The sequence below is a fragment of the Salminus brasiliensis genome, chromosome 25 (genome assembly GCF_030463535.1).
Source record: "Salminus brasiliensis chromosome 25, fSalBra1.hap2, whole genome shotgun sequence".
Lineage (NCBI taxonomy): Eukaryota > Metazoa > Chordata > Actinopteri > Characiformes > Bryconidae > Salminus > Salminus brasiliensis.
In genome coordinates, this window is record NC_132902.1 from 13,759,704 (window position 1) to 13,783,347 (window position 23,644).

The 23,644-nt window shown below is 40.3% G+C and overlaps 1 protein-coding gene across 5 annotated transcripts in view; it reads left to right on the forward strand.

Annotated features, from left to right (window-relative positions):
• The window catches only part of adcy7 (adenylate cyclase 7), a 96,426-nt gene that overhangs the window by 64,739 nt on the left and 8,043 nt on the right, over positions 1-23,644 (forward strand). The window contains exons 4-22 of one of the 5 annotated variants that reach the window (XM_072671065.1): positions 2,086-2,250; positions 2,668-2,817; positions 4,755-4,912; positions 9,085-9,196; positions 10,984-11,111; positions 11,216-11,374; positions 12,450-12,582; positions 13,407-13,595; positions 14,054-14,091; positions 14,812-14,871; positions 15,515-15,595; positions 15,846-15,915; positions 16,678-16,775; positions 16,920-17,004; positions 17,770-17,907; positions 18,016-18,102; positions 19,502-19,677; positions 19,794-19,908; positions 21,306-21,509. In XM_072671065.1, coding sequence (XP_072527166.1) covers positions 2,086-2,250; positions 2,668-2,817; positions 4,755-4,912; positions 9,085-9,196; positions 10,984-11,111; positions 11,216-11,374; positions 12,450-12,582; positions 13,407-13,595; positions 14,054-14,091; positions 14,812-14,871; positions 15,515-15,595; positions 15,846-15,915; positions 16,678-16,775; positions 16,920-17,004; positions 17,770-17,907; positions 18,016-18,102; positions 19,502-19,677; positions 19,794-19,908; positions 21,306-21,509 — 2,346 coding nt within the window. Of the gene's footprint in view, positions 1-2,085; positions 2,251-2,667; positions 2,818-4,754; positions 4,913-9,084; positions 9,197-10,983; positions 11,112-11,215; positions 11,375-12,449; positions 12,583-13,406; positions 13,596-14,053; positions 14,092-14,811; positions 14,872-15,514; positions 15,596-15,845; positions 15,916-16,677; positions 16,776-16,919; positions 17,005-17,769; positions 18,103-19,501; positions 19,678-19,793; positions 19,909-21,305; positions 21,510-23,644 lie in introns of all 5 variants that reach the window. The other 4 variants (XM_072671066.1, XM_072671063.1, XM_072671068.1 and 1 more) reach the window with 4 other exon arrangements.

Below are 23,644 nucleotides of genomic sequence, written 5' to 3' on the forward strand. Positions count from 1 at the left end.
GGGCCACAAGCAGATGATTTTGCATGTCACATATGTCAGACACATGCAGACATCTGTTTATGGAAATTGTTCAAATATGTTGATGTACAGTACAATCAAAATTGTACCTAAAGGTTTATCAGCTGGTAGTAGGTGGTGTTTGGGTAGTTACCCAATGTCATTCATTAGTGATTACTCACTACTAATCTAAAAATATACATGGGATTTTCTTTACTCATGGCTTCCTGGAAATTGTACTCTCAAACCTCATTACTTTACTTCTAAGTTGCACGTACAGATAATCTGTACAGATATGCTATATAGACAAAAGTATTGAGACATTAATTGATTTGTTTCTTTTAAAATCAAGTGTATTAAAAAGAGAGTTTGTCTTGCTTTTGTTGGAGTATCTGTCTGGACTGTCCAGTGAAAGGCTTTCTACTTGATTTTGGGGCGTTGCAATAAGGATTCAATTGCATTCAGTGACTGGAGCGGTAGTGAGGTGAGATGTTGGATAATCACCACTCCACCTCATCCCCAACTCCCCAAACTCATCCAAAATGTATTGGATGAAGCACCACCATCATTCCAGAGAACACAGTTCCACTCCTCCACAGGTCATTGCTGGGGGGCTTTATACCCCCTCCAGCCCACGCCTGGAATTAGGCATGGTGCCAATAATGTCATGTTTATCTTCTCAAGAGTCTTTTTCTATCGGCAGTACTCTACATTTACATTTACATTTATAGCATTTAGCAGACGCTCTTATCCAGAGCGACTTACAAAAGAGCTTTGCTATTTACCCAGGAAAAACCTCAGCTAGTTTAAATAGACTAAAAATTCAAAGATACCTCTAAGGTTAGACACTATTAACACAAGTCAATAAGGTGACCACTCTGATTATCGTCCAAGTATTCTCGGAAGAGGTGGGTCTTCAGTCTGTGTTTGAAGACAGCGAGCGACTCGGCCGTTCGGACACTCAGGGGAAGCTCGTTCCACCACTTGCCAGGACAGAAAAAGCCTGGACGCTTGTCTTCCGTGAATTTTGAGGGATGTCTGGTCGAGCCGAGCCGTATTTAAAGCTCGAAGGGCTCCAAGTGCGGATCTGCTTTTGACCATTGCCATCAAGTACAGACGTGCTGGTCCTTTCTGGGCTTTGTAGGCCAGCGTCAAGGTTTAGAATCTGGTACGGGAAGCAGCTACAGAAAGCCAGTGAAGAGAGAACGCAGCAGTGGAGTGACATGGCTGAATTTAGGAGTGTGTGTGTGTGTGTGTGTGTGTGTGTGTGTGTGTGTGTGTGTGTGTGTGTGTGTGTGTGTGTTTGCACATCTGTGTGCAATAGTAGCTAAATGCATTCATTAGAAGGGTGTCCTCAAAAAAAATTTTGACACGCTTCGCTGTCTTGGCATCAGAATGAAACTGGAGATCGAGAAAAGACAGCAGGTACTGATTCATATACCATACACTCACACAAACTAGACAGAAGAAACTCCTAATAAGTGAAAAATATAGTTATGAGAGCATGCAAGACCTCCTGCAAGAACACAGTACAACGTTAAAAAAACACACAGGGTTTAAATTAATTTAATTTATATACTTTGTACCTAAATATCTGAAAATTACACAGCTGCACTTTGGGTGTATTGAGATTTCTTTGGCACAAACTATGATATATATATATATATATTTTTTTTGATTAAACGTGAATCTAGTTTTTCTTTAGAATGATGAATATATTTACACTGTAGCTGTAAGCTTTGTCCTGCTCTGAAAATGTATTCTAATAAATTAAAGATAATTGAGTCATAAGACCAAATCAGTGATGCCAGCTTTAGTCTCATCTCATTCTCTTTGAATGGTGTATTAAAGGCTGTTATTAGATTTTGTCTGTTTTCAGTGCCAGTGCCACTCTAGCTACACAAGAATCTAGCTACAAATCTCCTCATTCCTCCCTCAGTAATCTTCATTCTTGGTGCTGAATGAAGGTCCAGTTTAGCTTGTTTGGGTAGTACTGGGTGCACACACTACTTTGATACAGGGGTCTTTCTATGATTAAATTGACTGGAACTGAAACTCACCAGGCTGCTGTCTGTCTCTCTCATTTAGGTGCCTTTCTTCCTTTTCATCATCATCACAGTGTTCACATTGCTGCCCTTCCAGATGGGCTATGCGGTCGTCCTCAGCATCCTCTCCTCCCTCTCTCATATTATTGTCCTGTCAGTGCACATCAGCTTGGACAAGCATCATCTCAGACCTAACCTCGTAAGTCAGGTAATCGGCTGTTATCATTTACTTGCAACTGCTTTAGGACAGGTATTGTGGGATAATTTAAAATCTGCAGCTAAGCAACTAAGGATTGGCTGAAGTAAACATTTCTATCAGTGCAATAATGTCACTTAATAAATATAGAAATAGCTTAGGGAACCCTATAGAACAATTGTATCTAATAACGACTATTCTGTGAATATTTTACATCTAAGATGCTTTACTTGCTAAGATACTGTTTATTTTGAAGTGTGGGTGTGGAGTAGGAGGCCGTAGTGGTTGTTTGAGGATCTGGCCAGTCAAACCAGCAATTTGAATGCATTTGTACTGGCACCTACTCTATCGAGAAGTCTTTCTCTGCCTCCTACATTATATTCCCCTCTCTCTCTCTCTCTCTCTCTCTCTCTCTCTCTCCCTTACCAGCTCTTGTCCAATGCTGTAGTCTTTGTATGTGGAGGTGCAGTCGGAGCATTCCATAAGGTTCAGATGGAAAAAGCACTCAGGCAGACTTTCCAAGACACGCTTCGCTGTCTTGGCATCAGAATGAAACTGGAGATCGAGAAAAGACAGCAGGTACTGATTCATATACCATACACTCACACAAACTAGACAGAAGAAACTCCTAATAAGTGAAAAATATAGTTATGAGAGCATGCAAGACCTCCTGCAAGAACACAGTACAACGTTAAAAAAACACACAGGGTTTAAATTAATTTAATTTATATACTTTGTACCTAAATATCTGAAAATTACACAGCTGCACTTTGGGTGTATTGAGATTTCTTTGGCACAAACTATGATATATATATATATTTTTTTTTGATTAAACGTGAATCTAGTTTTTCTTTAGAATGATGAATATATTTACACTGTAGCTGTAAGCTTTGTCCTGCTCTGAAAATGTATTCTAATAAATTAAAGATAATTGAGTCATAAGACCAAATCGGTGATGCCAGCTTTAGTCTCATCTCATTCTCTTTGAATGGTGTATTAAAGGCTGTTATTAGATTTTGTCTGTTTTCAGTGCCAGCAAGGGCCATTCATTAGAATTAGTTGGTTCTGTTGTGCATTTTTGATGATGTTCTAACTTTGACCTCGCAGCAGGTTCCTCTGTAATTCCTATCAAAGGCTGCTTTTCAATATTACTGTTTAATTCAGTGTGTATGGTTGGAAAAAAGGGGTCAGTGTGTTTTGGTTTCAGTTGGCTTTTTACAACATGACTTTATGAATTTATTGATGTTACTATGTTTATTAAACAGTTTTAATGTTAATTCAGGGTGCAAAAAGGATTAAGAATCAACATCAGAGTGGAACATTAATTTAGTGACGTTTAACCAACAATTTAACCAATGTTGTTTAAATTTTCGGGATGAGTATTGCTAAATGGAATAAAACAGAAAGCATTGTGTGACGTGGTCCTGCACTGTATTCACTATTTAACTGGTACGAAGGATGGCTTGCAGTCTGTAAGAGAGTACAACAGTACCGGCAGCAACAGAGCCATTTCCAAGAAAAAGATGAAAGCTGTCTAGTGTTGATCCTGTGTACGGTCAACATTTCCAAAAACATCTACATTTTTCTTGCAAAGTGCACAGTTGTAGCTGTAGTTTGGATTACATATTGGCATATTGTGGCGGAGGTCGTCTGTTTGAAACCAAAACAGCCACAGCCCCACAGTGTTCAGTGTTCCCTCTAGGCCTCCACGCTAAGAGGCACGAATCCAAGGTCAGAATCTTGTGTTCCAATCCTAGAGGGCAGGTCTAGCACAATTAGGGGTTTTTCCTACTTTGATGCACCTAAACCTTGCAGTGAACCTGATGTGATTAAAGCAGTTCTGTGTTTGAGCAGTTAAAAAAAAGCCAAACTATGTTGAACACCAGTCCTCCAACACTGGAATTCAAGACTCCTGATCTAGTGTATTGTAGGAAGTGGCAAAATTCACAGTTTTGAAATATTTCCTCTGACATTATTTCTTTGAATAGTTAGCACTATGCACAACTCCCGTTTCCCCCTCTGTTTACAAAGTCTTATATCTCTTGTAGTTACAATTTCTTGTCCTTTCTTGTAAATGCATTGTTCTGTATTGGAAAGACAATTTACTGTAACAGTACCTTTTATATAACAGAGCCATTTGTAGCACCTTTGTGAGAGTGCAGGTCTTATGAACAGGTATATTGCAGCGTCAGGCTTACTGAGATTTCAACTCCAGCTTACATCCAGCCCTTCCCAATGTAATTGCCCTCAAATTCCTGCGTAAAAGTGCATGTGTGACCGTGGATTTAATTTGCATGTCCCTTCCAAGCACATGGGTTCGGCTGGGCGGGCAACCCGGCCTATTTAATTACAGAGGCTAATGCTGGAATAATGCAATAAAGCAGGTGTAACTTATCCTAAACCCTTGGTTTTAGGCTTTACTTGTCTCATCTAGCAACTATTACTCCTTTAATTCAGTCTGTGTGCCTAATAGACTTGGCCTAATGTTGGTGTGTGTGTGTGTTTGTGTTCATCAGGAAAATCTGCTGCAGTCAGTGCTGCCGGTATACATCTCTATGGAGATGAAGTTGGCCATAATGGAGCGCTGCAAATACAAAGATAAAGAGGCACAGCAGTGGCTGGTTAAAGACAATAACTTCCACAGTCTCTACGTCAAGAGGCACGAGAACGTCAGGTAAACATGTACACACATACAAACCCACATACACCCTGTGTGCCACGAGACACGTAACTCATTATCTTGGTTTATCTATACACATAGGCTTCATTTTGTGTTTATGACTCTGTCAGGCCCTGCGAGGGGAAGCTGAGTAGGTTGTTTTGTTTAAGGAAATGAAAGCTGTGTGTTTTTGTGTGCGACTCTTCCTGATCATATCCTCAATTCTGTTTGACTGGTCCACTGTCTCTGTTCATGAAGTGCTCTTCATGACCCTCATTAGTGGACAGTGATTTAATTAATTCCATTTCCAAACCACTGACCCCAGGGGTGTTTCATATCTACTCACTCCCTTCTGTCCCATGCTTATGATATCCGGTTCTCGAGCAAGTTTTTATATTTAGACACAGAGCTCACTTTCAGCTGTAAATCTCTGGTGGGCAGGACACATAAACTTTCACTGTCACATGTGTGAGATGCATGACCAGAACAAGAGTAAAGCCCATGCGATTAAGAGAGACTACCTTACTTATACATTTTTAGTGAATCAGTCAAGTTTCTTTCTGGAATTTGCCCTGTAGCAACCCCAGGGCCACAAAGAGCATTTCCACAAGCAGCTTCATTGATGATTCCCTCTACATTAATTGTGCTTTATCAGAGGAGGTTAAAGCCATGTTAAGTGTTTTGTGTCCAATTTTAGATACACACAGCTGTGGTCAGAGGTTTACATACTCATCATGGGCATGAATGTCATGGCAATATTAATATTACTGTTACTGAGTCTTCTAAGAACTGTTTCTCTTTTCTGGGGGCAGAATGAGTGTACAACATACATCTTTAATAGGACAAAATGTAAAGTTTGTACACAGGGTCAAAAATATACATACACCTCGCTATATATTTGTCGAAATGCCCCTAAATAAATTGCACCTTGACAGACACTTTTCTTCCACTTTTTTTTGGCATAGTTGAGTTAAATGTGCTTTTATGCATATTTCTGAGCATAGTACTTTTAAGGTTTAAAGCCCCTGGGAACCTAAATCTGAATTTTCTGTCTAATTAAGTTACTCAGCTCCTCAAGGCCCCCAGTGTAAATGTACTAGGTATGTCTTATGTGTATTTTCCCAAACCCCAATAAATGTCTCCTGTAATTCACCAGTATTGCTCTCCTCTCTATGCAGAATGGGCAGCCCTAAAAGTGGGTCAGGTGTGTGTCCACATACCCCTGACCAATCACAAGGTTAACATGGCTCCGTCCTCTCTTTGAATCGAAGCAACCTGGCGAGCCAAAGCTAAACCTGACAAGCTAACGTTGAGATCTGATATTTTGACATCTGTCCGTCGTCCCTCCCATGTGGTGCGCTCCAGTTATCTGCCTTGGCAAAATTTTGCGATGGGTGCTGGACGTAAGGGATGTCAGGGCACAGGGCAGCTTGTCTCTGTATATGGACTGCTCACTCAGTTACAGATATCAAAACCTAAAGCATAAAGATTTGTGAAACAACCACGATTCAAAGTGAACAGCTAAAAAAAGTCTTAGGGCTGTATACATTGTCATGGAAAAGTAAGCAAATCTTGTTTGCCAGTCACACACATTTATTAGAGTATTAAGACCACACCCAGACTTCCCAGACGTCTGTTTAATGCATTTTGGCTGTTTTTGAGGAGTGTTTAACCATATTTCAGATTTGCAAAGTTCCAGCATTTTCCAGTTCATGAGATCTGTGGCTTGGTGGTTCTTGAGTTGTTCCTGACCGTCCACCTTCAGTCTTCTTCCAGCAAAGTGATTACTCCTCATAATGAATCTACAATCATCCTTCTCAGATCAGCTGTAGCCATGTTAGTCATGGTCACTAACTTAGCTAAAAGTTAAGAGGCCTTGGCAAGTTAAAGCACATTTGAATATTTCAGCACTACTAAGTGGGTTTTAATAAGAGGGGCAACTATTTTACTCTAAAATTCATGTTCACATTTTAAAGACTCTACACATTTAATATGCTAATATATTAAACGTGTAACATTTGTAATGAAAAGAATGCAAACAATTTTCAGTAGTGGACCCCACTGTGCATAGCCATGGTTCATAGCACCTGTGTATGCATATTGAGGGGGGGGGCATTTAACAGTCTAAGGCACTGACCTCTGAAGACACTGCCTTAAAGCTGTTCGTTTTTTCAATGCTGACATGAATTTTGTGGGAATGTGTGTGTGCGCTCTCAACTTGTGAACAGATGGTTTAGCAAGTTTATTTCAGAGGTTTGGATGTGTGGTGTGGTGTGTGTGTGTGGGTGTGTACCTACCCATCTGCACAGGCAGGAACTATCTTACGAGGTGAGAGGCTCCTAAAGCCTGAAGTGAGGACGCGTCTGAAAGCCTTTTCACAAACACTGCCTTTATGAAGCTCATATTTCTGCCGACTCTAAGTCAAACACTTCTTTCCACAAACCATGAAACGAAACATGTTATTTTACACCTCCTTACTTCTTGCTCCTTTCTCCTCGTAAAATCGTATCCCTGCCATGCTTGCGTGACCGGTCTACTGACATTCTGAGGGGAAATGGACCCTTTTCAGTATAAGAGGTATATATGTCAGCTGTCTGTTATGGAAACCATGGTTTGTCTCTACAGTCTTCCTGTGAAGGTTTTTTTTTTTCCCCACTGCGTTTAAAAGTGCAAAAGGTTGCCTTTGCCTTTTTTACTGTCCTGCAGTTATGTAAATCATAGATTGTAAGATTGTGTAGATTAAATCGATAAATCGTCTGTTTTAAGCTTCATTTGTGTATTTTATTGTTTTGGCACCTCACATACGGAGTAGAATATAGTTTTGTATATAGAAGATCTGGAACATTTTTTGTTGGTTATTGATTCACATGAATAAATGATCAACATGTTTCAACATCATCATAATAATTATGCAATAATTATGGTCTTAAAGTGAATTAATCTGAATTATTCGTGACAAAATCAATCAACGGTCTGTTTGCACAAGCTGGGCCTTACAAAGAGCAGCTGATGATTTTTGACCTGACTTTAAATAAGCTGTAATGATTGGGCAGTGCAGTTAAACATACCGTTGCTGTCCAGTTAAAAACCTGTCTCTCCAAAATGGTGACAGGAGAAGGCAAAAGTTCTTAACTTTGAACGAAAGTCAATGTAAAATAAGAGTTTATTCTAGCCCTAAGTCATTTAGAGCATTTCTATTGGTCTATTCATCCAGAATTATTCACACAGTGTGCAGAAGCAGCCACAGGGTTCAAACAGTAAAGTAAACTAAAAACGGACAAAATGAGCATTTTTCAAGCCCTTGTGATGTCCCTATCTATCTAGTCTCTATCTAGTGTTTTCAAAGCCTTCTGCATTATTAACCTACAGGTCATGGTTAGATGTGCTGCTGCTTTTAAAAGATCTGCGTTGTTCAATGAAAACTACTTTCATAAACGTCTGTGATTCCTCCTGTCGTCTTCCTGCGCTTGCTTCCTAAGCTGAAAATTGACTTAAACTATCTGAACCATAATTTCATAAACAAAAACAAAATTGCACTTGAGTAGCTAACTGTTGATTTCATGCATGGACTTCAATCATTGTCAGGCCAGGAATTCACGTGTCAATTTTTGACTTAACTCCAGCAAATGAGCTGACCAGAGAATGCAGTTGCAGATAGTTCTGGAAATGTGAAGGATGTAGAGGGGTATTGAGAATGTCATACTTTTTGTAATGGGTGGTTTATACTGGGAATCTTCAGATGAGGAAAAAGTTCCTTTCTGACCAGGCTTTAAGCCAAAGGCTGTCACGAGGCACAGTGATCTCTGTGACGGACCATGATTCGCTTCCACTGTCAGTGTGAAGGATTATATAAATCATTTCGGAACAGTTTCAGATGTTTTTCTCCTCTGCGAGTTTTCTTTGGAGTGTTTTTGGCCTAGTTGGAGGAGCTGACATTGGCTCAAGTTCCTTTCTGCAGTAATCTGGGAACCTGTCATAGATAATAGTCCAAAACCTTTGAGGTGTTGGTGCCTGGCAAGCATTTTCTCTCTCTGGCTGAACTGCATAGAACTGAAGAATGAGTTTTAAATATATGGCTTCATTGAAAAAAGTCTAATTTTATAGCAGTATAATTAAATAAATTACGGTAAATCATTTACCTAAAGTGTGCCGTTCATTCTCTGTATTCTCTTTTGTCTCTTTTTCAGTATCCTGTATGCAGACATTGTTGGTTTCACTCGTTTAGCCAGCGACTGTTCTCCAAAAGAGTTGGTGATAATGCTGAACGAGCTCTTTGGAAAGTTTGACCAAATTGCCAAAGTAAGCAATTTTTGTCTTGCACTGTGTAAATGTGTAATAATTATTTTGAGGATTAGTTAATTAACCTAGACTTTGATCTAATTATTACTGGACCTGTTGTGATTTTTTTTTTATTTTTTGGTAGATGTATTGTCCCAAAAAATAATTGCAATAACTGCTAATATTTTCATTTTAAGACCGTTTTGTGCCACTGATATAATGGTAATATAATATCAGAATAATACAATTACAGCTTTTTAAAGAGCAATGAACTTCTCCTCTCCCATTCATCTTGTTCCCATACCGGAGCTGTGGAACACGGCTTCATCCCTTTTCCTACACGATAGAAGTCACTCACAGACTCGCCCTCTCTGACAGTCAGCAACGAGAAAACAGATCAGCGTGCCTGATTAAAAGCTGATGTCTCTGCTACACTACACACAAACACAATGAGCAATGTCGAGGTCAGCAGAAATGTCGTCCAAATTCTGCTCGCTAAGTTGATAATGTAATAATCGCGACCGGCCTAATTACTGCCCTTTTAAGTACTTTATAATTAGTGATTCATTGTTCCAGCATTGCTACATAAACTCTCTAATCTAAGGCCTGTTTCACACGTAATACCTCTGTGTGGCATAAGCAATGTGGCAGTGTGATAACAACAACTTGCACACTTTGGTCATTACCGTATTCACCTTACATTTTTATTTAATTAGAATTTATTTATTCTTTTTTTTTTTTTTTACAACAATGGAGGGGCCGTCTTTGTTTACTTTGTGTTAGAATGTGCAGTATGACAGCGGATCCGTTGATCTAGATCACAGCCACAGCGATTAAAAACATTCAGTTTTTTGGATATTATACTCAGTTAATTAATAATCAGTAATTGGAAGAGTTATGAACACAACACAAAAAGATCGGAATGTTGTGGGGCACCATATATTTTTCAATGAAGAGGACCTGCATCTTCAGTTGAAGGTGCTAAATGTAAAAAAAATTAATAAAATGAACCCAAGCGTCCCAAAAATGGTAAGAACAGACGTATGGACGTTTGGGTGGCTGTTTTCAATTTAGCCCCTTCAACCATAGACGCATGTCCTCTTTGGAAGGTCATGGATATAAGTTATATGGTGCCCCACAGCACTCATCTTTTTGTGTTGTGCTGAAAAACTAGTTCTAAATAGCCTGTTGGAATGTTGGGTTAGCATAGCCAGCTACTTTATGATTAATTTCCACAGCAGCAGTCTACTTCAGACAACGTTTACTTTGGATACGATAAGACCATAAACCTTTAGATAAAAAGTGGAAGAAACTCTTAAAGGTGGGCGTCGCTTATTGTGATTAATACTTGTATCAGTATTATGTAATATGTATCAGAAGTGATCTCTTATTGTCAACATTCTACAGACTCAAAACAGAGAAATGGTCAAATCTGTGACTTTGCTTTGCATGTTAAAAAGCTCATTCATAAAAGACCACGAATTACCCTCAGGATTGTTCTGGTTTGTGATTGGCTAAACACCTTAATCCTACAGATTTACCAGAAAATGTGTATGTAGAGCAACGTGGATAACAGGGTAGTATTTCCATCGATTGTAGATTCGTAAGGCTTTTTGTTTTTGTTGTTATTCTTTGTTATTTTACTCTGTTGGGCTGCATGGCATGATTTCTCTTCTCTAGATTCGTCACCACTTGCGGAGTGGTGGCCTACATGGTCTTGAAATGAAAAGCAAGACGTTTCACATCGCTCACTTTACGCAGAGGCTTCTACTGTTTGTGTCTCTGTTTGTGAATGCGTGTCCCTATAGGAGAACGAGTGTATGAGGATAAAGATCCTGGGGGATTGTTATTACTGTGTGTCTGGCCTACCCGTTTCCTTACCTAGACACGCCAAGAACTGCGTCAAAATGGGCTTAGACATGTGTGAAGCTATTAAGTAAGTATATGTAAATATACAGATATACACTGGCATTCATGCATGTTTAATGAATGTTAAAATAAAGTAAAATATTAATTTCATATTAATTTGATCCCTTTCAGGCTTGTTCGTGAGGCAACTGGTGTGGACATTAATATGCGAGTCGGGGTGCACTCTGGAAATGTGCTCTGCGGTGTGATTGGCCTACGCAAATGGCAGTTTGATGTGTGGTCGCATGACGTCACCTTAGCCAATCACATGGAGTCCGGAGGGCTGCCAGGGTATGTCTAAGTAACGGTCAACATTCTAAAGTTTGAAGTTTGAAACTGAGCTTGTGTTAAAAGCCGCAGCTCTAAAAGCAGTTAGATCAAAACTGTCAGTTTTAGTCAGTAGGATGGCATAGAGAGTGTGCAGAGCATTGAAATGTGTGCTCAGTTGGATTACATCAACTTTATACTTGCAAATTTCGAAGCTGTTTGTATTTAAAAGGAAATTAAAAATTTATTTATTTATACTCCTTTTACATACGAAAATGAATGTCAGTTTCAGATGTTGTAAGCTTCCCTGTCCACATACTTTTCATTTCAATTAAATTTTATTTATATGGCGCTTTTTACAACAAATGTCACAAAGCAGATCCGGGTCCGAGCCTCTTTTAAACAAGAAAAAGCTCCCTTGGATCGAGAGGAAGAAACCTTGAAATGTCGGCATGGATGCAATACATCCACTCGAGCAGGGTTAAGTAATGGGTCCAGCACAGTTTGCTGATTGCACTGCTCCAACAGACCTAATAAACCTGGCAATAAACAGGTGAATTGAATCAGGTGTGTTTTAGCAGGAAAATGCTAAATTTATGCCATAAATAATTCGGCCCACCTCTCCTGCACTAGAGGGCAGTTTGAAGTAAAAGGTTTCTGACCACAACAACAAACACTGCAGCGGTGGAGGGAGTTGTGATGTGCTCATAAGCTTTCAGAGAATGTGCACAAATACGAACAAAACGCAGAGTACGGACAAAAGGTTCCGTCCATATCTGTATCCGTATTTAACATTCAGCGTAAATGTGCCTTTATTTTAATTTTCCGTATGGAAGGGGTTTGAGTTATTGGCCATGCTGTCCAGCTGCTATTTTACTCAGTGTTGATGAAGGTTACAGGTTACAGAAAATAAGGTTTCTGAAGGTTTGAGACTTAGAGAGTGCAATTTCTCTTTTATGATTGCTGATTGCTCGGATTCAAATATTGCAAATGCTGTGAAAATGTAAGTTCTGTTTTGTTTTGTTTTGTTTTTTTTCCTCCCCCTTTTCCTACTTTTCACTTGACTTGGTCTGGTCTGGTCTGATCTGATCGGATAAAGCCGGGTTCATATTACCGAAGCCACTTTGAAGCACTTGAATAAGGCCTATGAAGTGGAGGAAGGGGATGGCCATCTAAGAGACACCTACCTGAAAGAGCTCAACATCAAGACGTACCTGGTCATAGACCCACGGGTCAGTGCCCTCAGTTATGTCTTTATGTATAAATACTGGTGAGCCAAAACATAACCACTCATAGATGAAGTGAGTAACATTTTAATTATATTGTAACAGTGGTGCATGTCAAGGTCTGGGGCATATGTTAGACAGTAACTAAACAGTCAATTCTTGTGGTCGACGTGTTGAATTTGGGAGAAATGGGCAGACCTGAGCCAAAGCGTTATGGCACTGAGATCAGAGCATCTTCCAAACAGGAAGGCTGGTAAGGTGCTTCTTGTTAGCAGTGGGGAGGACCTTCAGACAGTGGTCCAAGGAGTAACAAATCATGACCCAGCAACAGGGTGCTTGGCAGCCAAGACTCATTGACCTATGAAGATGATAAAGGCAGTTCTGTCTGGGCTAAACTGACAGAACAGCTACTGTGCACTAGCCACGGAAGCGTTTAATGATGATTATGGTAACCCATGCTAACCCCTGTCCACCGTCAGAAATGACTGCAATTTACATGCAAGCATCTGAACTGAAACTGAAGTAGACTAAGGTGGCCTTGTCTGATGGGTACATGTGGCATTTACCTGTGGGATGTGCTGGAATTTACAAGACTTATTTGATCTGCTGAAACCTGTTGTTGCCAGATAGCACATGGCACTTTCAGAGGTCTTGTAGAGTTGGGTGTTTTTGCGGAACGGGGACAACCAACAGCATATAGACAGGCCACAATGTTTTGGCTCATATCTGAGCATATGTGTGTATCGTCAATGCTAACCATCTTATGGAGTCCATTTCTTGGAGATTTGATCATCAGTCTAAAAGTCTTGTGTGCATGTGTGTCTACGTAGTCCAAGGACCCATCGCAAAGCAGCCGCAGTGTTCCTAAACAGCGTGTGAGCGATGGTCTGAAGATGAGGGCGTCCGTGAGAATGACACGTTATCTGGAGTCCTGGGGTGCAGTTAAGCCGTTCGCCCACCTGCAGAGCAGAGAGGGCTTCATCAATGACGCCATGGGCAACGGCAAGAACCGGGGCAAGGTGAACACATCCTCTGACATGTACACACATGCACAAGCATATGAAAACTAGAAATGATACATCACGGATCAGTTGGTTTTATCGGCTGATATCAGACGAAAATTCTAAATCAGGTTTTGGAGGCAAAAAAGAATGAATCCATGTAACAAATCTAGCCTGAAATAGCGCACGCACACTGTGTGATACCACGCTGTAGAGGCCTTCCTGTGGTTTTGTGGAATGTTTCAATAGCCTACTTTTAGATGCTCATCTTAAGCGAACTGTTTCCGTTAAAAACAGCTCATTTTAAAGCTCTGTAGTTTTCTATCAGATGGGTTTTAGCTGAAGAAAATGATATTTTCTGAAAATTATATACAAAAACTTTGCCAGGTAGTAGTGTAAGATAATTGTTACAGTGCAGTAATGACAAGTATTATGGTGTTGTGTATTTATATTGTGTTGAATATATTTTTTAAAAGGAAATACCCCTGAGATCAGCACCTAAAATTACAGAAAGGTGAGTGTGTGTGTGAGTGTGTGTGTGAGTGTGTGTGTGAGTGTGTGTGTGAGTGTGTGTGTGAGTGTGTGTGTGAGTGTGTGTGTGAGTGTGTGTGTGAGTGTGTGTGTGAGTGTGTGTGTGAGTGTGTGTGTGAGTGTGTGGGACACAAAAAGTACACCCTGAACCTTTGACTTGTCATCTCTCTTGCTACCTGTCGCTCTCCCATGGCTCACTTGCTAGCTATCTTGCTCTCTGTCTATTTCTTGTTTACCGTCTCTCTCTCGCGCATGCTAATCTGGCTTTCTCTAGCTGTCTCTCTATGTATTACTTTCTTGCTCTCTTATTTTCTCTGTTTCTCTCTCGCTTTCTCTCTCTTTCTCTCTCCCTCTCTCTCTCTCTCTCTCTCTCTCTCTCTCTTTCTCTCTCTCTCCATCTCGTTCTCTCCTTTGCTATCTCACTTTCTCTCTTTTGCTATCTCACTTTCTCAGTTTTTCTCACTGTATTTCTCTCTCCTCTGTCAATACCGGAGTCTCTTGCTGTCTCTCTCTCTCTCTCTCTCTCTCTCTCTCTTGCTATCTCGTGCTAGCTCACTGTCTCACTTTCATCTTTCCCTCACTGTATTTTTCTCTCTCTGTCTGCCCCCCTCCCTCCCTCCCTCCCTCCCTCTTCCTCTCTTTCACTCTCTTAAGTTGAAGTCAAAAAGTTAAAGGTCTCTCTCTGACTTTTGGTCCCTGGCAGTTTTGATGAATCTCTTGAGGAGCCCTTCTCATTGCCCGCTCCTCCATTCAGCACCAATAAGTGAGTGTGGAGCCACATTGGTTCGGCCGGTTCTTCCAGGCTATAGTTTCACCACTAACAGTCCAATCTCTCACCAAGCGTCTGCTGCTGGCCCACAGCATGACCCCTAACAGCCACTCCCACACTGGAGAGTGTGCCCCCCCCCCCTCACCCCCCAGCACCCCCAGAGCACTGCATGGTGCAGGTTAAGGCTTTAATACAGGAGAAAGTGTGTGTCTGTGTGTCTGTGTGTGTCTGTGTGTGAGGAAATGGCTCTTTTCCTTCCCAGGCTGTATCCCCACACATTGCTGTTTCTCCCAGGGGTTTAAACTAACACATGGCATCCTGCATGCCACTCCCACATACACACACTTACTGTACTCCCTATTTACACTAGCTCTTTGGCCCAAAGATATCCATAACCAGCATGATAATGGCTGCGACCCCTGCCCTGTCCTACTACTTACGACCCTATACACAGATTTCTCTATCTCACACACACCATCTGTGTGTCTTTTTCTCTCTGTATCTCTTCTTCGCTCTCTCTTTCTCTCTCACCCATTCAGTCACTTTCCTTGCCTCACTGGATGGCGCAAACTCCCTCTCTCTCGCTCTCTCTGTACTTGAATGGGTGTGTATCTAACTCCACCAATGATTCCCGCAGGAATAAGTCCCAGAAAAGCAAATTTGATGAGGAACTGCACAATGAGATGATCACTACCATAGATGAGCTGAGCTCCAGCAAGTGAGTTTTTCTGTCTCTCTCAAAAGTGAATTATGTGCCATGCTAAATATACGAGCATGATTCTGGCCTGAAATTCTTTCCAATCCTAAAAGAAATTCCACCTACTCTGAACTTGCCAGCCAAGTTTTAAATCTGTATTTTTGAAAAGAAGGTAAAACTAGTCTTGGTCATCAGGCTGATTAGACATGTTTATCTCAGATAAGCGTATATATGTATTAACATTCAAACATTTATTATTTCCTGTCTGCAGGCAGTGGGTAAAATCAGAGGAAGTCTCAGGTCTGTCTTGGTGGTTCACTAAGCGAGAGCTGGAGAAGCAGGTGAGCATCTCATCTGAAAACAGTGCTGAAATGTGTTCCCGGGCTTACTAAAGTACAAAGGGAAAATTGACTGAGCTCTGTTAAAAGCTAGGCTTAAATTTCTGGGATTTATACCTTTTAACTGCTGTAGTTTTCAGTAATTACTAGGGGTGTACAGTCAACAAAAGGGACGGTTCGGTTCACACCACAGTTTGGACCATGGTTTTAAGACTGCAGTTACCATGGCAATATTCTTAAACCACTACAAGTTTCTACAATATCATGCTAATCCGCCGGTTTACGGCTTGAGATTTCAGGGTGACCATGTTTGTGAAATTGCCGCATTTACCCTAATAGCGAGTATTCACTGTTTGACTATGTGCACCGAACTGAGACCCCCATACCATTAGAGTATACAGAATACATATAGTTACACCCCAAGTAACTACTATTAGGTATTAGCTACCATTCATTGTTCCTTTTTGGCATCATTGTAATAAATGATCTTTAAAATTGTAGCTTTTTAGGTCAGTAAAACTTGGCGTTACAGCGTAAAATAAAAAGTAAGACTTGGTGTCATCATGACTGTGCTCATCTGAAAGTTTCAAGATTTTTTTAAGACATCAGTAAAATGTAATTTTATATGATATTTAAAAATTCACCTTTTTGAAAGACCATTTTAGTGCATTTTTGCAATACATCGCTCTACAACTATTAAGAAACTGTCCAATTGAGCAGAACAGAAAAATGCCTCAAGTATTAAAATTAGCATATCTCTCTCAGTACAGGACCATAGACATGCCCAGTTTTAAGTACTATATCAGATGTGCCAGCTTCATCTTCATTTGCATCTTCATCATTCAGATGCTTGTCACCATGAAGTAAGTGATAGAAATGCACAAACACCACCATACACACAAGCACTTAATGAACTTAAATGAAAACCTTCCATGTCAGCATTGTTGTTCACTACAGTCAGGCTGTCCGTAGATACTGTTTCTTACTGATTTCTGTATGTTTTTCAGGCATAGGCAGCTGGGAGTGACATTTACTGTGTTGGCGTGTGTGCTGCTGTTGACCCTCGCCATCTGTTTTGCGGATCGTATTCAGGTTAGACTGCTGCCGCTGGTGCTTGCCGTTTTTATACACGCTCATTATGAGTTTTGATGTCTGGTGGATTTGTGGGTTTGTCCTGTTTTTGTGCTCTGTGTGGAGCAAATAGTAAAAATCCTGCAGGTTTCAGGGCATTTTTGAGTATAGGTCCCCATGAGGATAAACATTTATTTTTATTAGACACATAATTTGTCAGCTTCTGCTTAAAAATGGGAAAGAGCCTTTCCCCCCTGTTTGTTTACTGAGATAAAGGTGAGTGATGTATAAACACATGAATCACAGCAATACATACATAAAGCATTGTATACAAACATAATGATGGTGTACACATAATGATCATAGTGTGTGTGTATATGTGCAGTCCACACTTGAAGTCTCATAGTTGCTGGCACATATTGTACCAGACTGTACATTATGTGGAGAATGTCATGTGATAGTACATTTGTCTGATTGGCTGGAGGCAGTCTGGAATGTCTGTGACCACTAAAAACAGACTGACATTTGCCTGTGTGTGTGTGTGTGTGTGTGTGTGTGTGTGTGTGTGTGTGTGTGTGTGTGTGTGTGTGTGTGTGTGTGTGTGTGTGTGTGTGTGTGTGTGTGTGTGTGTGTCTTTCTCTGTCTCACATCCACACACATGCATGGTTCCAGTAAATCTATGGCCTGACCAGTGTCTTTCCATTCATAGGGGTTAAAATGATGTTTTTTTTGTATTTGTATTTATAAATGTGTAAAAACCTTATTTACTTTTTTCTTTTCTTTTAGAAAATGTTCCCAGAGAAGTTGCAGTCCTGCCAGTGGTTAACAGCTGTGTCTGAGGCAGTGGTTAAGAGGCCTTTTGTGCGTCTCCCCCTAACAACCATTGCTACGACAGTTATCGTCATCATTGCCTTGTTCAACCTGGTAAATTACATGTTTTGTAGTGGGCAGGAAAGTGGTCCGGAAAGTCCGGTTGTCGCATGGTCCTCTTTCAGTCAATCAAAACTTTTTTTTTTTCCCTCTGTTTCACAGTGTTTTAATCTGCCAAACAATGTAGACCCTTTACACTGCATTAACGCCAATGAAAGCGGAACCGGTGAAGACCTTTGCTACTTGCCTGTAAGTAGACTGTGCGTTCATGGACACAGACAACACAATCACACGCACCATGTACACAGATCAAGCCACTTTGTTTAGGTGTTTTGCTGTGACCAAAATGGATCCATATTTGCGTTTACTGACACTGTTGTGTAGTAGGGATGCTCCGATCCATCTCTTTCTGTTCCGATACAAATACTGATACATGAACTCGGCTGATACCGATCTGATTATTGAAGTAATAAATCATATATCTCACCTTGTGGGAGAGACTTAAAGCATCAGGATAGACTTAAACATTACTTTACTAACTTTGTAAAACAAACTATAACAAATGAACACAGATATACATTTATTCGTCAATATTAATATAATCATTGTGCTGGACCTTGGCACAGTGTTGTCTGGGCTCAGAACTTTTGTTCTGAAATTCAAAGTCTGAGATTAAAGAGAAGCTAGCACCGTTCTCCTAACAGGTCAAGGGCACAACACTTGCTGTTTGCTATGTGTGTATTACATCTGTATGTTACTCTGATCCTGAGTTAAGTCTAGAAAACCGGCGGTATGAAAATCGGGTTCCCTACAAGTGAATCAGCCCCTTGGATCAGTTTAATTTTCCGATACCTGATCCAGCTAATTTTAGTAATTTTAGTATCGGGATCGGTGCATCCCTATTGTGTATGCCGACCATTTCTCTCTTAGCGTCTGAATCGTAAAATTGACTTGTAGAAAGCTTTTAAGAGCAAGTTTAAGTATCTTAACCAAACATCAGACTAGAAGCTTAATGCTGCCCATCGCACTGCAATAAATATGTTTTTTAATTTTTATATTGTATTTATTTTTAGACAGGTGGGAATCTACATGGAAAGTAACTTTAGAAAGTTAGTTTGTGATTATTATTATTTTTTTTTTTTTTATGAGGAAAAACAAAGAGGTAGGTCTGTAGTGGGCTAGGGTTTAGCTGGCCCTTTAAAGCCCCCTCCCCTTAGAAAGAACTCCCAACATTCTCTTGCTTTGCACCTGAAATCGCTAAAGAGTTCGGGCCCAGGATGTGCCAGGGTGGGAGCCCCGATTTCTGCTCAGGACCATATTCCTCCCCATTACCCATTCCTCATGTTCGTGAGATACATACAGTAAAATGGGACTAACAATGTTCAACAAATAATGGCGCACAGACTCACTCCAGCAGGTGCACATGTGCACAGACCTCCTTCAGTTGATTTTGTGTTTGTATGACAATTCAGTATATTAAACAGTTTGCACTAAATTACACAATACTAATGAGGGAGTAGGTATCCATTTCAGTCCCAGCCTATGTCTATGTAACTGCACTGGTTTGAGACAAGATAAACACCAGATTTCTGTTTAGTTTGACAAGCATCAATAAATAATTTTCTTAATTGTATGTTTTTTCTTCTAGTATTCAGTGTACAGCTGCATCCTGGCATTACTAGTGTGTGGGGTATTTCTGAGAGTGAGTTTTGAATGGAAGGTGGCCTTCCTCTTCATAGCCTGTGCAATTTATTACATCATCATCTGCTATACCCAGAATTATCTGTTCATCACCTACAGCTGTTTGCTGTCTAACAACAGCAGGTAAAGACACAGACACACACTGTGGCTAGCGGCTAGTACTCTCCCATACCTGACTTTACTTTATGCATGTTTGTAGTTGCAGTACTGATGACTGTGTGCATGTATCTGTGTTGTAGTTGTTGCCCTACGAAGGTTTTGCTTATGAAGAGTGGGCTGATGAAACATCCTCTGACCATGAGCTGCATCTACATCACTCTGTTTCTGTTCACCATGCTGCTTATATCACGTCAGGTACACACACCACACTGTTTACTTTTATAGTGCAACACGTTGTACCGTGGGGATGCACATGTTTCTATCATGATCGAGATAAGATCTGTCGTGACTTTATTGGATTCCCAATGGAATGTAAGCAGTACAAGCCTGGCCAAACATTAGAGTAGCTGTTTTTCCACGAGGTGGGAGAATGACCTCAATAACTATACTTAACCGCTAGCTTACAAAAATGACTATTCTCACTCCTGCTGTGTGTAAAATGTGTGAAGCAGTAATGACTACTGTCACAAGGAACCTCTACAAAAATATAAATCCAACAATTTTGTTTTTGCTCCCATTTTTCTTGAGCTGAACTCAAGGATCTAACTCAAGGACACAAAAGACCCTTTTCTCTCAAATATTGCTCACAATATTGTCTAAATCTGCGTTAGTGAAGCTTCTCCTTTGCCGAGATAATCCATCCACCTCACAGGTGTGGCATGTGTGGCAGGTGTGGCACTTTGCTCTGTGGCCACAGAGCAAAGTGCCACAGAATTTGCTGTGAGTTTTGAGGGAGAGTGTCTTAGGAATGTCCACCAGAGCTGTTGCCAGCTTCTTCACCTCCAAGATCGTCTGAGACCAGCCACTCGGACAGCTGCTGCAACTATCGGTTCGCATAACCAAAAACTTCTGCACAATCTGTCAGGGAAGCTCATCCACATGCTCGTCGTCCTCATGGGGGTCCCCACCTGACTGCTGTTCGTCATCCCAATCGACTTGAGTGGGCAGTTGCTCACATTCGATGACATATGGCACGTTGTAAAGGTGTTCTTCTCATGGTGGCCCATGGTGGCAGTGGGGTTATGGTATGGACCGACGTATGTTGGACAACGAACACGGGTGCATTTTATTGAGTGTTTCCATGACCATCATCTCATGTTGCATGAGATCATCTCATTATAGCATATTATATAAGCTGAGAAAAAAATAAGAAGCGTGGACCAACATTACACAAGCCACAACAACCTGATCAAGTCTATGCAAAGGAGATGTCAACCCCCCCGTCCCTCCAATACAGTGAAAGTAAACTGCCCATTTTAGAGTGACCTTTTATGTTGTGGCTGTGGCTAGCCTAAGGCACATATGTGCAATAATCATACTGTCTAATCAGCATCTTGATATGCCACACCTGTGAGGTGGATGGATTATTTTGGCAAAGGAGAAGTGCTCACTAAAACAGATTTTGACAAATTTGTGAACAATATGTGAGAGAAAAGGGTATTTTGTGTACATAGACAAAGTCTTAGGTCTTTGATCTCAGCTCATGCACACAATATGCTTGCAGGAATGATTACTATTTTATTATTTATTTTTTTGCACAATAATGAATGGAGCTCCACCCATTGTATTCTAACCGTTCGTCCTCCTCTCAGGATGAATTCTGCTGCCGTCAGGACTTCCTGCTGAAGAACAAGAACCGCACAGACAAGGACGAGATCGAGCTGTGTGAGAACCTCACACGACTTCTGCTAGAAAATGTTCTCCCGGCACACGTGGCCACGCTCTTCGTTGGGGAGAACACAAAGAACGAGGTGGGGCTGCTCTCCACTAACACTTTACTAAACCAGAAGTACAAGGTAGGAACCACAAGCAGGTGTGTTTTAAGATGACTCCCCATTCGGTCATCCATTTCACATTATCCAGCCTGTCATACCATTTACATCTTTACAGTTCTTTACTTTGTAGTGAATACAGTGAACAGGTGAATAGATTTTTGTTTGCTCACAGAGCATGTCATTAAAGCACATTATATAAGCTGAGAAGCTCTTTTACCAATTATGCTTCTGAAAATTAAATGAAAACAGTGATTCAAAATGTGCACAGTGCTCCCTTTGTCTTTGTTGAATCTTTCCAGACTTCTCCTGGAGTTTATTTTATTTACAGATTATTTCAGTGATTCTTCTATTGCATTAGGGCAGAAATGATTGTTGGCTAATACCTCAACACCAAACCATAATGCTGAATCCGCTACAATGCATTGAACCCATAAACATGGAAAGGAGCTTTTTTTTTTTAATCCCAATTATTTAACATCTAACTGAATATTTAAGTAGATTGCCATGTTGTTGAAGGAATTTATTTGTGTTTTTATAAACACAGTAAAAATGTTAATGTGAAATATCTCATTATCTCAAAATCTCAAAAATATCTCATTAAACATCTCCTTGGCTTGTCTTGTTTTTCACCATCAATTCAACCATGTCTTCAGTTAAGCATTCCCGGTATCTCTAATAAGGCTCTTTAGTAGGAGATAGAGTTTATTCATGAAAACAATGGAAAACTGTATAGTAAAACATTATACTGCCATCAGACATCTACTCTATGCCAAAATAGTTGCAGAGCATCTGAGGCTGAGACTACAAACTTAGATCACATATTCAGGTAATTAGTGAGCCACTAAATTTGTACGATATAGATGTATAGAAGCAAGAAGAGATATGGGCAAAAAGATAATTTAGTAGATCAGCAGCCCTGTTTGGAGATACAGCGGTACCCAAATGCACCTGGTTTCTATGAAAAACTGAGGGCTCTAGTATTTAGAAACTTCCCTTGACCTACATTAGCTGCATCAGGTGGGCGTAAGTTGTGGATAATGGTTGGAGGTGTCTAAACAGTGCTTTGGCTCTTCCAGCAAGATTTTTGGTCTTGTTAAGTTTTCAGTGAACTTTTAAATAGCTTTTCAGCATTTAAGACTTCTGCTAGTGTGGAAGAGTACTGTGTGATCATCTGAAGCCTTTGTGGATTTCTTTGTGTTCCACTGTAAAGACAACGTTGGCAGTGAATTGATGCTTTTATTTCATGGAATGTTCCACTTCCCAGCTTACTTCATTTTCTCCCCAAGCCATACTGATTTCCTCAAATGTTTTGGCACCAACAGCTCATAAACTCAGCAGAGAGGCAACAAGATGCACATTGATTTATGCTGTACAGTTAAATCTGGCATCAGAAACATAGTTTGGAAAGCACAACACTAACATTATAGCACTGAATAATTTAAAACTGGACTAATCTTTCATTCGTTCACACAGGCATGTGAAAAGAGCAAATGAAATGTTAAATTTAACAAGCACAAGCATACCAGATATACCATAATTTGAAATGCCTTAAAAGTTCCCAAATCATTTTGTTGGTAAATTGGCTTGTAATAAGGAGAACGCTGTCTCTCTGTTATTACTCTGGGTCGAAATGCTGATACTGCTCTATGCGTCTTGTGCATGTGGTGGCACGTGCACAAGACCTCTCTTAAAAATTGCATAACTCTAATGTAACAAAGCCATATTTGTGTAAAATCCTATCCTAAAAGATTATGCTTATGCTTATTTCACTTCGGTGGTCGCTTCTGTATCTCTCAGCTTGTCAACGAATGCCCATTTACGTCTGTCCATAAGGGGAACTCGCAGCGTGATTTGTATTTATAGCTGTGGTGTAAGAGTGATTTGCACTATTACATAATAGTACTTTTAAGAACTGAAGATACCCTAATTACATGTAATATATCATGATGACAATTAACATATTGCCCACCTCTCCTAGGAAGACTCGATCTGTGCTTCTTGTTACTTTCAGATTCCGTAACCATTGCCTGCATCCATTTCACATGTACATCCCTCCCTCAAACCTCTTGCCCTTTCCTGTTTGCTAGTTGTTGTATTGTGTTTGTGCCCGTTTGATTTAATGGATTAAACTATCTGAATGTTTTTTTTCTTAAAGT